This window comes from Macaca thibetana, chromosome 4 (assembly GCF_024542745.1).
Source record: "Macaca thibetana thibetana isolate TM-01 chromosome 4, ASM2454274v1, whole genome shotgun sequence".
NCBI classification, from domain to species: domain Eukaryota; kingdom Metazoa; phylum Chordata; class Mammalia; order Primates; family Cercopithecidae; genus Macaca; species Macaca thibetana.
Window position 1 is genome coordinate 106019061 of NC_065581.1, and position 13271 is coordinate 106032331.

Consider the following 13271-nt stretch of genomic DNA (forward strand, 5'->3'; position numbering starts at 1 on the left):
ATGGATGGATGGATGGATGGGTGACTGAATGGATACATGGATGGATGAATGGGGATGGATGGATGGATCAGTGGATGGATAGAAAGGTGGGTAAGAGGATGGATGGGTAGATGGATGGATGAGTGGACGCATCAGTAGATAGATAGCTGGGTGGATGGATAGGTGAATGTAAGGATGGATGATGGATGGGTGAGTGAATGGGCAGATGAAAGATGGATAGGTAAGGGGGTGAGTGGGTGGGTGGATGGGTGGATGGCTGGGTGGATTGATGGCTGGGTCACTGGATGGCTGGCTGGCTGGATGACTGGCTGGATAGAGGGACGGGTGGATGGTGGGTAGACAAGTAGGTGGATGGGTGGATAGATAGGTGGATGATGGGTGGATGGGTGGATGAATGGATGGGTTAATGGGTGACAGATGGGTGAATCAGTGTGCAGGTGGGTGGGTGTGTAGGTGGGTGAATGGGGAACAAGAGAGGGCTCTATAGTAGGATACCAAGTGATAAATTTGGAGGAAATAATTTTTAAAAATCATCATTTTACAGCTGTCATAGTAAATAATTGTTCAGCAAAAGTTATCTGTTGATGATAAATCTTAAGGGAAAGTTTAATGAGAAGCATGATACTAGCACGGTCTCAAAGTGTCTGCCATAGATTGCTGATTAGTTGAAAGGGAAAACATATTAACCATAAGTGGAGAAACTGAATAGCACCTTGACTGGGTGACCAAAATTAACATCACTAATGAGGGGCAGATGGACACCGTGTGCCTCCAGACCAGGTACCCTGAGAAGGACACAGCATCATGTAGGCAGTATGCTGGCCAGGGATCCATACACTGAATGTGATTATAATGAAACACTAGGAAAACCTAAAGGTAGGGACTCTCAATTTAAAGGAAAAGAAGGCTTGCATTCTCCAAAAACATTAATGCTTTGAAAGACAGAAAGCCAAGGAACAGATGCAGATTAAAGACTAGAGACATGGCAATAAAATGCAGTATGTGATGCTGGACTCAAGGGAGGAAAGGTGCTTCAAAGGACATCATTGAGACAAGTGATCAATTTGGAATATTGCCTGCAGATGAGAATGAAGTACTTCGTCAATGTTAAATTTCCCAAATGTGTACCTATACTATGGTAATGTAGGACAGTATATTTTGCACTTAAGTAAAGAGACACTGATATGGTTTGGATGTGTGTCCCTTCCAAATCTCACGTTAAAACGTGACCTTCAGGGTTGGAGGTGGGATGTGGTGGGAGGTGTTTGGATCACAAGGGCAGATCCCTCATGAATGGCTTGGTGACAACCCCATGGTAATGAATGAGTTTTTTGCTAGTTCACAGGAGAGCTGGTTGTTTAAAGGAGCCTGCAACCTCCCTTTCCTTGCTCCCTCCCTCATCATATGACACACTGGCTTCCCTTCCTCTTCCATCATGACTGTAAGCTTCCTGAGGCCCTCCCCAGAAGCAGATGCTGGCACCATGCTTCCTGTATAGCCTGCAGAACCATGAACCAAATAAACCTCTTTCCTTGATAATACCCAGCCTCAGATATTCCTTTACAGCAAGGCAAACGGACTAACACCGACGTGATATATGCAACCTACTCTCAAATGGTTCAAAAATAACAGCATGTGTGTGGCAAAAGGTTAAAATTGAGTGAATCTGGGTGAAGGACATATGGGAGCTCCCTCTTGTTCTTAAACTTTTTCTGTAGCTCTGAAATTATTTCAAGAATAAGTTGGTGAAAATGCACTCTTTAGTTTTGCTTCCGTTTGAGTGTTGTAAAAGCAGTGCCATCAGGTTTATCTGTGTCATGAGATACAGCTATTATCATGCTTCATATATCATTTTATAACTCACCACTACAGATGATACAACTGCCCCATTGCAGACTCAAGAAAAGCACCCATCTAGAGAACTGGTTTCTCAGCAATAGATTTAGAGATTCCTCAATAGATTTAGAGATTTTCTTCTTCTTCTTTTTTTTTCTTTGAGACAGGGTCTTACTCTGTTGCCCAGGCTGGAGTGCAGTGGTACAATCACAGCTCACTGCAGCCTCAACCTCCCAGGTTCAAATTATCCTCCCATCTCAGCCTCCCAAGTAGCTGGGACTACAAGTGCACACCACAATACCTGGCTATTTTGTGTGTGTGTGTATGTGTGTTTTTTGTAGAGATGGGGTTTCACCATGTTGCCCAAGTTGGTCTTGAACTCCGGGCTCAAGTGATCCACCCACCTCGGCCTCTCAAAGTACTGAGATAAAGGCATGAGCCATTGTGCCTGGCCAGGTTTTTTTTTTTTTTTTTTTTTTTGAGACGGAGTCTCGCTCTGTCGCCCAGGCTGGAGTGCAGTGGCCAGATCTCAGCTCACTGCAAGCTCCGCCTCCCAGGTTCACACCATTCTCCTGCCTCAGCCTCCTGAATAGCTGGGACTACAGGCGCCCGCCACCTCGCCCGGCTAGTTTTTTGTATTTTTTAATAGAGACGGGGTTTCACCGTGTTAGCCAGGATGGTCTCGGCCTCCCAAAGTGCTAGGATTACAGGCTTGAGCCACCGCTCCCGGCCAAGGTTTTTCTATATAAACAATTCAACAAAGTCCCAAATCCCTTTTGGTCCTAAGACACTTTGGTCACAGGCAAAATGAGTGCAAAATGAGGCATCTTGGCCGTTGGCTAATGGGCGCTCCTAAGAAAGGCTCACCCCAAACCCCGTCATTTTGCTGCCTGTGTTGCCTCTGTCCTTTATCCCAATGGCCATCAACACCTGGTTGAGGAAATCTCAGAGAATTTGAAAACTTTCATGGCCACACTGCCGAGAGGCGTGCTCCATCCTGCACCCAGAGGGAAGTCGGCGGGTCTGTGTACCCCTCAGCTACCCTCTGAGAGGTCACCAAGGGCTGAAACCCAAGAAAGGGGCTGTGTCGTCTGTCAGTCATCACAGGAAATCTCCCCTGGCTTCAGGGATGAGTGGCAGCTGTTTGTAGGATCATTCCCATGGGAGCACAGTGAGACAAGAATACAAGCTCGGCAGGCCAGGGCTGAGGAGCCTGGCTCTCCGTCATGACAAGTTCTATTACTGGACATGTCTAATGGCCTCTCCCTGAGTCATAACCCAAAGCCTCTTCTTTTAATTAGGCAGAAACTGTCGCACAGATGACTGGACCTAGCAGTGTCCAATCCTCAGGCTCTATAGCTCCCCTGTTAACATATAAACTGCATTATCAGTCAGCAGTCCATTCCTCAGTTACTGAGCACCCTCTGAGTCATCATGCCTTTGAGTATCGTGGAAAGGCAGGAAAGGGATGGGAGACGCTGAATCCCCTGCCCTGGGTGATGACACTTAACCAGGACCCCCATGGAAAGACCCAGAAGCACTTCAAAGTTCCTAACAAGTCTGCACAAGTGCAAATTAATTTGACAGAAACTACGCCCTTGAGTCCAGGGAGCAGGCAGCAAAGCACAGTGGAATGAGGTGCCTGCCTATGATGGGGTCCCCTCAACCACATCATTGAGGACTCAGGGAACGTGGCAAGCATATGGCACGCCCTGGAATCAGCTGCCCACAGCAGAAGGCACAGCCTGGACAGGGGCTGCAGCACATCTTTTCTGAGGCCTTGGGCCTGTCTTTCATCCTGGACTTAGACAACCATTCTGTGTGGACAGGGCTGGGCCCAACTGTCACAGGCATGGTCAATATCCCCTCAGTGGCTAGTCCAATATCACTGCTGACAACAAACCTTTCTACCTCGGAGCACTAAGAAGTCAGGAGCACCACCCCTAGGTGAATGACCAGAGCAGGAAATGGGAAGAAAGGATCTGTAAGTCTAGACCAGTGGTTCTCAAAGTATGGTCATTGGACCTCCTCTGGGTGCTTGTTAGAAATGCAAAGTCCTGGGCCCACCCCAGATCTGCTGAGCCAGACTCTCCGGGGTGGGGCCAGGAATCTGTGTTTTAACAAGGCCTCCAGGAGATTCCTACGCACACACACTGAAGTTTGAGCAGCTCTGATTTTGACTTATTTCTGGATTTGTTACGTTCCCTTTCAGCTCAGGATGCAAATGCCCATGAAGGGGTAGAAGGTATAACAAAGAAGACAGCTCCAGGGGCCGTGTGCACACCTGCAGAGCTGTGTCCACACTTGCAGAGCTGTGTCCATACCTGCAGAGCCACGTGCATACGGGCAGAGGCATGTCCCCACCTGCAGAGCTGCATATACACCTGCAGAGCCATGTCCATACCTGCAGAGCTGCATGCACACCAGCAGAGGCACGTCCACACCTGCAGAGCCTCAGGGACACTGTGACCAGGCTCAGCTTGCCACAGCTGCTTCCTTGAGCTCAGGGCCTCAGGCTGAGTCCCTCCATCCCCTAAACAAGCTCTATTACTGGACTTGTCTAACTGCCTCTCCCTGAGTCATGACCCAAAGCTGCTTCTTTTAAGCAGGAGGAAAGGCAACACAGTGAGGCCTTGGGCAAAAGTGGAGGGGGAGCTGGGCCTCACGTTCTGTCTGGAGCTCACCCTTCCCCCATCACCCCATGCATCCCTTTCATCTGGGTTTCTTGGGCCTCATATCCTTCCTCTCCTCTGTCCCGCTCCGACACTGACCAGCGTCCACCTTCTCTGGCGTCACCTAGTCCTGAGGTTACTGAGTGTCAGAAGCCACAGGCAGAAGCTGCAGCTGGGGGCAGGGTCCACCACTGTCACTGCATTTTGCAGCTTCCCTTCTTCTTCACCCCATCCTTCTCCCCTCTGGGCAAAGGGCCAGCTACTCTTATCTGGCCCCTTAAGTCATTAGTTCAATCCTATAGACCAGAGACGAGTTAAGGGAGACAGCCATGAGGATAGTCAGGGTCTGGAGAACTCCTGGCTAAGGGAGTCCCAGCAGAGTCTCGATCAGAACTCAAGAGGCCCAAAGATCGCAGACAGTACCTCCACGCCTCTCCCCTGCACCCCGACTTAAGGCTACCCAAAAATCTCAGCTCAACGGCCTCCCATCCCCCTCCAAACTAACACTTCCTAGACTTCTGTCTAATCATGTCTCCACCTCTCTTGCAGCCCTGTAGCACAGTGTTCAGTGTGTGCTGGAGCCAGCTCCCGCAGGCCTGCAAGCTGACTGTGCACCGAGCTGGTCCAACTCTGAGCTCAGCAATGCGAAGCTGGTAGGTTGAAACTGGCCATGATGGCAGAATTTACACCACAGCAATGGACAAATGCTACAAACCAAAGCTCCCTGTACCCAGTCTGACCCCAATAAAACTGGCTTGCCAGAACAGTACCGAGTGGTTCCCATATTTTCCTACACACTGGAGTCACCCACGGGTCTTCAAAAAGGACAGCTGCCTGGCTCCTGGCCCCAGATATTGTGACTTAATGTGTATGGTATCAACCTGGGTATCAGGATCTTTCAAGCTTCCCAGCTGAGTCTTCTGTGCAACAAGGTTGCGGAGTACTACTTGAGTAGCTGCTGGTATGGGATGCAATCTCCTCAGTGCAGCATCCACAGGCCCTTGACCCAGCCCTGCTCACCTCTCCTATCTGTCCTCCCATTCCCTTCATGCCCAGGACTTCAAGAAGTTACCCAGTGATACTCCCTGATCACTGTGATATCAGGAGTTACAACACCTGCACCCACTGTTCCCTCTGCAAGGGCTGCCTTCCTTGCCCGAGTGCTTCTTCCTTACCCCTCCCCAGTTTGGACCCTTGGGCAGCCCATCCCACACCCTCAGCCTGGGAGAGCTGCCCCGGGGGCCTCTCCCTTCCTCCAGCATGGCTCTATCTACACAACACTGCCATGTCCTGCCCCCTGCTCCCTGCAGGCAGGGACTGTATCTGATCCCTGGTGCCCCCTACACCTGGCAGATGCTCAGTGAATGTTTGGGATGAATAAATGGCTTCATCTCGGGTTACTGATTTACCATGAGTCTGTGAGGGATGAGAGATAAGATACCCCAGGAAGCTGTCTTCGTGTCACTACATCTCACGGTGTCCCTGTCCCCATGAAGACAGGAGGAAACTCATTCAGTGCTCAGGACACCAAGAACCACGCTTCTCCGGATGCCACGGGTGGTTTTATCTCCTGGGTGTTATCATTTGTTTCTATTAGTATCAATAGCAGCTGCCATTTTGAGTACTTTTTACGTTCTAGATACTGTGTTAATTTTTTTTTTTTTTTTTTTTGGGACAGAGTCGCACTCTGTTGACCAGCCTGGAGTGTGGTGGCATGATCTTGGCTCACTGCAAACTCTGCCTCCCAGGTTCAAGTGATTCTCCTGCCTCAGCCTCCTGAATAACTGGGATTACAGGAACCCACCACCACGCCTGGCTAATTTTTGCATTTTTAGTGGGGACGGGATTTCACCATGTTGGCCAGGCTCATCTTAAACTCCTGACCTCAAGTGATCCGTCCACCTCGGCCTCCCAAATTACTGGAATTACAGGCGTGAGCCTCCACGCCCAGCCAAATTCGTATACTATGTTCTTTAATCCTCTCTAGAACGCTATACGGGAGATCTTGTTAGCCCCATTTTACAGAAAAGTAAACTAAGGCTTGGCACAGACAAGAGCCTCTCAAATAAACATGGTTACGAAGCGGAGGAGCCAGAGTTTGAATTTGAGCCCAGGTCTGCAGAGCTTCAAAGCTCGTGCTCTGAGTCACTGTCATAAACTGGCTGTGACCGTGGTTCTTTCTGTGGTGGCTGTGGGAAAGCTTGGAACAAGTGTCAGATTCCTTCCCACGCACATGAGACCCATGGCATGCACTGTGGGCACCAATTCGACTCTTTCCCTTCATCCGGACCTCTTCACTTATTTTTGAAACTATTATACTACAAGCCATCTCGTGTCCTTTTTGGAACAAATAAAGGTACAAACACATAAACGTGCCCATCCAGTGCCACAACTCCATGAACTTGGCAGGGAGGAGGCGAAGGTAGGGCAAGAGAGGTCTGCTCTACTCAGCATCCTCCTCCATTTGGTTCAGTTTCAGGAAACTTCAAAAGACAGACTGAACTCACCTTGGCAAGGCACGTGTCTGTACAGGCATATTAGGGTGAGGAAGCTTCTACAATGACCAGGGAAGCAAAGTTGTCAACCACAGACACAGATCATAAATAGATTCTTGAACTAGCTAGACTAGGGAGCAATTCGCTTTAAGGGTAAAATTTCAATGTGGCTATTTATAAACTGCACAACCCATTTACACAGTAAAAATGAAATTTATTAAAGGTACACGGCTGCTAGAAATGGAGTCAGGAAATACTGAAAGCACCATTCCTGGGAAAACATGCAGACAGATCCTCATCCACGACCTTCTGCCCACCCCTGCACCAGCCTGCTAGGCTCCTGGGTTTCCAACGGCAGCCATCAAGAAGGGACAGCATTGCAGCTTAATATGCAAGCTACTCACACCAAAATCTTTGCACTTTTCATCTAACCTAAGCGAAGAAGGAAGAGAAAAAGTTCAAAGCGGAGAAAAATAACCAGAAGCGGCCTTAGGCTTGATAGTGACAGTTGAAGCCAGTGATGGTAGACCACCACTTCCCGCCACCCTCCTGGCCCCCTCTGAAGATGACTTCATCTCTCTTTGATGATGAGTGGTGTTTAGAGGCTAAACACAGGTATTAGGCCCAAAGGTTAGCAAATCCTTAATAAGATTAAGGAACACTAAAGCCTTCTGAAACTTGTTTTGAAGAAACCACGGAGGCCGGGCACAATGGCTCACACCTGTAATCCTAACACTTTGGGAGGCCGAAGCGGGCAGATCACTTGAGGTCAGAAGTTCAAAACCAGCCTGGCCAATGTGATGAAATCCTGTCTCTACTAAAAATACAAAAAATATTAGCCGGGCGTGGTGGTGGGTGCCTATAACCCCAGCTGCTTGTGAGGCTGAGGCAGGAGAATCACTTGAACCCAGGAGGTAGAGGTGGCAGTGAGCTGACATCGCACCACTGCACTCCAGCCTGGGTGACAGAACAAGACTCCGTCTCAAAAACAAAAAACAAAACAAAAACAAAAACAAAAAGAAGAAACCATGCAGGCTTTGGTGTAGCACACGTGTTAGGAATTTAAGAGGGTGAAACAGCTGCCAAAAAGCTGAGATCTCAGGGTCCGCTGCTCCTGGCCCCTGACAGACCGAGGCACAGTCATCCCATGGCGGGTCCGGCTACATCTGAGGCAGCACGAAGGTCAAGGGGGAGACCAAAACGAAATCTCAGAGGGGAACGACAAAAAAGGAGTGTCATTTTTTAGATGAGGGAGATGAGAACACTGAGAGTCTTAGAAACAGGAGAGAAGGTGGCCAAAGGAGTTGGGAGGCCTTAGAGAAGACAAGAAGAAGAGGGAACCAGAAGACTCCCTCCAAGGGCTGAAGGTGAGTCACACGGAGAAGAATCAGATTTATTCCTGCACACCCCAAAACACTCTAGAGTTGGACAGACGCAGCAGTGCAATACAGGAGGAACTCACCAAGAGTCAGAATCATCCCCAGCCGTGGCCTGGAGGACAGCCCTTTGGGGGTCCTGGAAGAAGGATCCCTGAACTGGCCAGGTGTGGTAGCTCACGCCTGTAATCCCAGCACTTTGGGAGGCTGAAGCAGGTGGATCATCTGAGGTCAGGAATTCGAGACCAGCCTGGCTAACATGGCGAAACCCCATCTCTACTAAAAACACAACAAAATTAGCTGGGCGTGGTGGTGGGCACCTGTAGTCCCAGCTATTCGGGAGGCTGAGGCAGGGGAACGGCTTGAACTCGGGAGGTGGATGTTGCAGTGAACCGAGATTGCACCACTGCACTCTAGCCTGGGCGACACAGTGAGACTCCACCTCAAAAAAAAAAAAAAAAAAAAAGGAGGATGCTGAACTGAGAGTCACAGGGTGGAATGGATGAATTCCAAAAGGTCATTCCCAAATTCTAAGAGTCCATCATGACCATCGCCCTAATTTTTGGATTTCTTACAAACTTTACATGAAACACAAGACGGTCTCCCTATCTCCTTTTCGTGCCATACTCATTCGACTCATTCGATCAATTCTTTCATTCTCCTGAATACAGAGCTCCAGAAGTTTCCAAAGGAAAACTCCATATTTAAAGAAAATCAGGTTTCAAAAACTCTTTTGGAATGTCTGGAATGGGAAATCTATAGATAAAGACAGCAGATGAACAGGCGAGTTGGCCTGAGGGAGACTTGGAGGGGATGGGAGAGACGGCTAATGGGGACGAAGTTTTTTAGCGGTGATCAAAGTGTTCTACGATTAGATTACAGTGGTGGTCACACAACACTGTAAATGCAGTAAAAACACCAAGTTGTAGGCTTTAAATGGGTAAGTTATATTTCAATAAAGCTGTTTTTCCATAAACCTCCTTTGGGCAGCCCTCCGGAGGAATTTCTGTGTCACTGCTGTCCTCAGGAGCATTTCTCTGGAGGCTGTCAGTTATCTCGTGCACTGTGGTGGGCTCTTTCTAGTGGAAAGACTGAATGTTAATCAAGCCTTTTCCCCCTACCAGAGCACGGAGCCTAAACGGGACCTCCATTCATCCATCTCACTGCCCAGGCTGACCCAGAACTTCACCAATGCTGTCAGCGCACCGTGCTGACAGCCATGGGGACAAGTGACTCACCTGCTCCGGGCACAGGGTCAAGTCAAGGGCGAGGCTAAGAAGCTGAACCCAAGACAGGGGACCCTGAGTCCAGCATTGTCAAACAACCCCTGGCACCTGGCAGATGGCACTCTGGGCCCTGCTAGCCACTAGCTGGCAACCCAAATGCAGTCACACGAGAGTTGTCGGTAAGAAGAGCCAAGAGGCCACAAAGGCCCTGGCCAAGAGGCTTTCTGAAGGCACCCACGTCCCCTTGGGGCAGGGAGGAAGACTGGGGATTAGTGGGGAGGCCCCTCCAGTCCACTCGGCCCACAACCCACCTTGTTAGAGACCCTGGTGAAGGAGGCAGCATGCCATTCCACTGATGACAAATGTGTTCTTGGAATGTATCCCCACCCTGTGCTCTTCCCAGGAGAAAGAATGCCAGATCTCTCTGGCACTGACCAGAGCCCAGCTTTGGACGGCAAGGGCTATTTTTAGAAACCACGGGAAAGCTGTGGAAGTCTCACGTGGCCCCACAACAGGCAGCACCGAGTGCCAGCCCTACGCAGCCACAGAGCCTTCCCGGAGCCCTTTATGAGAGTCACGGCTCTCAGAAACGTCCTCAGTACACCGAACTCAGGGTCTAACCTCAGGCAGCGCTACCCAAGCTCACTTCGCGGCACCCACTCAGCAGGCACCACAGCACTGTTCCCGAGTCAGCGGCTTCACACAGCACCCTTGCCGACCAGAAGCAACAAAGTGGTGTCTGTGTTTTCTACACACATGCACGCATGCACACACACACACACATGTGCACATCTTGACAGCTCAGCTCAACACAACAGGGCTAAGGAAAAAGACTGGAAACTATGCCATGAAAGGAACATGTTAAAAGAAATCTTCCCCAGCTGTTGAAGGGAAGGGCAGGGCAGACAACATCACAAGGGGACATTTAAGTTTTTTCACGACCTACCTGAAGCCCTGGCTGCTCCCAGAACAGTGGAACGGAGCCTCTGATCTGGACAAAAGATGACACTCCATCGTCCATGTAAATCGTCTGTGGCACAAGGAAACAGAAAGGGAAAGGTATTCTTCAATGAAACCGAATGTCCTGGGCTGGGTAACGGGATCCGGCCGCCTGTGACCCGACACCAGCCAGAATGAAGGGCGGACGGTGGACTCCTGCGTCCTCTGCTCCCCCACCCGACATGGCTGGCAGTGCGCCCTGACCTCTGGCCAGGTGCTGGGTGGGTATACTGGCTGTCGACCAGCCTCTGAGGAGGGGGTCTGCTGGGGGTTGGGGCCTCCCAGGGTCTCCGGGAATTCACACTTCTAGGGCACAACCTTATCACCACCCTGAAAATCTCAGCAACAGCCCTCCGCCGCCCCCTGTATGAACAGAAGCCGATGTGCTCTGGAATGTAACCTTCCTTAGAGCCCTCTATTTTTACCTTGGCAAATAGCTAAGCAGCAGAGAGCTATGAGAAAAGGACTGAATGAAATAAAATGCACCAGTGATAGCCAAAAGACCTCGCTGACTGTGCTAGCCGGTCTTGTACTTGACAATACAAGACTCAACTTGACCTCATACTTGGTCCTGGCCCTGCCCCACTGTGTTCTTAAAACACCACTCGGTTAACACACACAACACGGTTTCCACAAGCTTCCAGTGTGACAGCACCTGCGGAGAAAGAAATGATCCTTACACTTTAAGACATCTATCTCCTCCCCACCCACACATACAGCTATTTCAGAGTGTGCCTGCAGGCCTCCAATGACGCTGGAGTGCAAGGGAGTTTTAAAAGGACAAGAAGTACGATCCTGAGCGCCAGCAGGGGCAGGCCGCGGCACTTATCAGATGCGGGGCCTTTATCTGTGCAACTCTAGCCTGGTCTGGCAGGGTGGCCCGGGCGCTGCTGTGGTCCTTGCCTTTCCTCACCGCCCTGCTCCCTTACAGGGTAGCTTTCCATACGGGCGAGATCACGCTCAGATCATGCAGGAATGAGTCATTCTGCAGTGGAGGACCTGAAAATTAGAGCCACTGTTTCCCTGGACCACAGGAATAACAGGAGCCTGGTATCTATGTTGTCAAACTAGAATTCTATCCTTTAATCTTCAAAGGGAAAAAGTGTGTGTTAAGAACTTGCTGTTTCCAGGTATTGAGTACCAGCAAAGTTGTTATACTCCATTCTTCTACTAACAAAACAGAATAAAATAGCAGGTTGCTTGAACGGCTGCAGACATAGTTGGCTACCATGAAATTAGGTATACACAATTGACTGACGTGTGTGCCCTGCATAGCCCCAGGTTCCTGGAAAAGAAACCAACTAGGCCAACATTTGTATGTAAAGACAATGTTTAACAATATCCAGGCTGGGCACGGTGGCTTACGCCTATACTCCCACCACTTTGGGAGGCCAAGGTGGGAGGCTGGCTTGAGCCCAAAAGTTCAAGACCAGCCTAGGTAATAAAGTGAGACCCCCATCTCTACAAAAACAATTTTTAAAAAGTTAGCTGGGTATGGTGGAATATGCCTGTAGTCCCAGCTACTCAGGAGACTGAGGCAAGATCACTTGAGCCCAGGAGGACGAGGCTGCAGTGAGCTATGATTGCACCACTGCACTTCAGCTGGGGCAAGAGAGCGAGATCCAAAAACCACCAAACAACAACAAAAACCAATGCCCATGATCTATTTACGCTGAGGAATGTCTCCCTTCACTCTGACTGCCATGTGCTAACAATGCCACTTCCAGCATCATACCAGGCTCCTCCCAAGCTGAGAATTGCCCAGAACCAGCTTCTGAAAACACCGAGGGTCATCAGTGCTCTGTATGCCCCTCCCTGCCCACACTGGAGCAAGAAGAAAGTTTTCCACCCCGTCCTCCACAGGGAAGCAGGCGACATCTGCACCCCATCCTATCACCAGGACTGCCTTCTTTGTTCCCAAGGCGATGGGCATAACTAGACCGTCAAATGCAAGTGATCCGTTTCCATTCTGGGTGAACAACTTTTAACACCAGCGAAGAAGTGATGTCTCACCTCACAGATGCCATTTTGACAGAGGGCTCTTGGGGTGGGGAGGCAGGACAGAGAGTGGAAGCAGGAGAGAAAGTGGGCTCTGGTATTAGCACAAGTTGGGTCTGACTGCCACTTTGCAAACCCCCATTTGCCCAGCAGGGTGGCCCTGGGCACATTACTTAGCCATCCTCAGCCTTGGTTTCCCTCTCTCTACAGGAAGTTCATGTCACCTTGAGCACTGAGAAGGGATGAGCTCTGAGGAGTAAGTGAGGGGGTGTAGTCCCAACAGAGTAGCCACTCAAAAACAAAGCTGTTTTCTCTTCCCCAGAGGCACTGACGCTATGAGTATGCACAAGGGCACCTGCTGGCATCGGAGAGAGTTTGGGCCCTGGGAGGAAGGAGGGATACAAGAAGGAACAGACAACACGTGGGAGGGAGACCAGGAAGAGCAGTGGGGCCACATACGGAAAAGACGGAGGCCCATGCCAGTGCTGTGATGAGGCCAGGCCAGTGCCTAGATCCCAGACTGAGCAGCCAGAGGGCGACCCTGAGTGACACTTCCAGAGCAGTGGGAACAGAAACCTAATGGCCATAAAAAGAGAGGGACGAGGCAGGAAAACTCACAGGTGTGCATATACCTTCTATCTGAAAGGCTTTCTGCTGACCTTCTACTTC

The 13271-nt window shown here is 50.0% G+C and overlaps 1 protein-coding gene across 4 annotated transcripts in view; it reads right to left on the bottom strand.

The window, feature by feature from the left end:
- Positions 1-13271, bottom strand: part of SYNJ2 (synaptojanin 2) — a 117852-nt gene that overhangs the window by 46393 nt on the left and 58188 nt on the right. For all 4 annotated transcript variants that reach the window (XM_050786692.1, XM_050786693.1, XM_050786695.1 and 1 more), the window contains exon 5: positions 10552-10635. In XM_050786692.1, coding sequence (XP_050642649.1) covers positions 10552-10635 — 84 coding nt within the window. The remainder of the gene's footprint in view (positions 1-10551; positions 10636-13271) is intronic.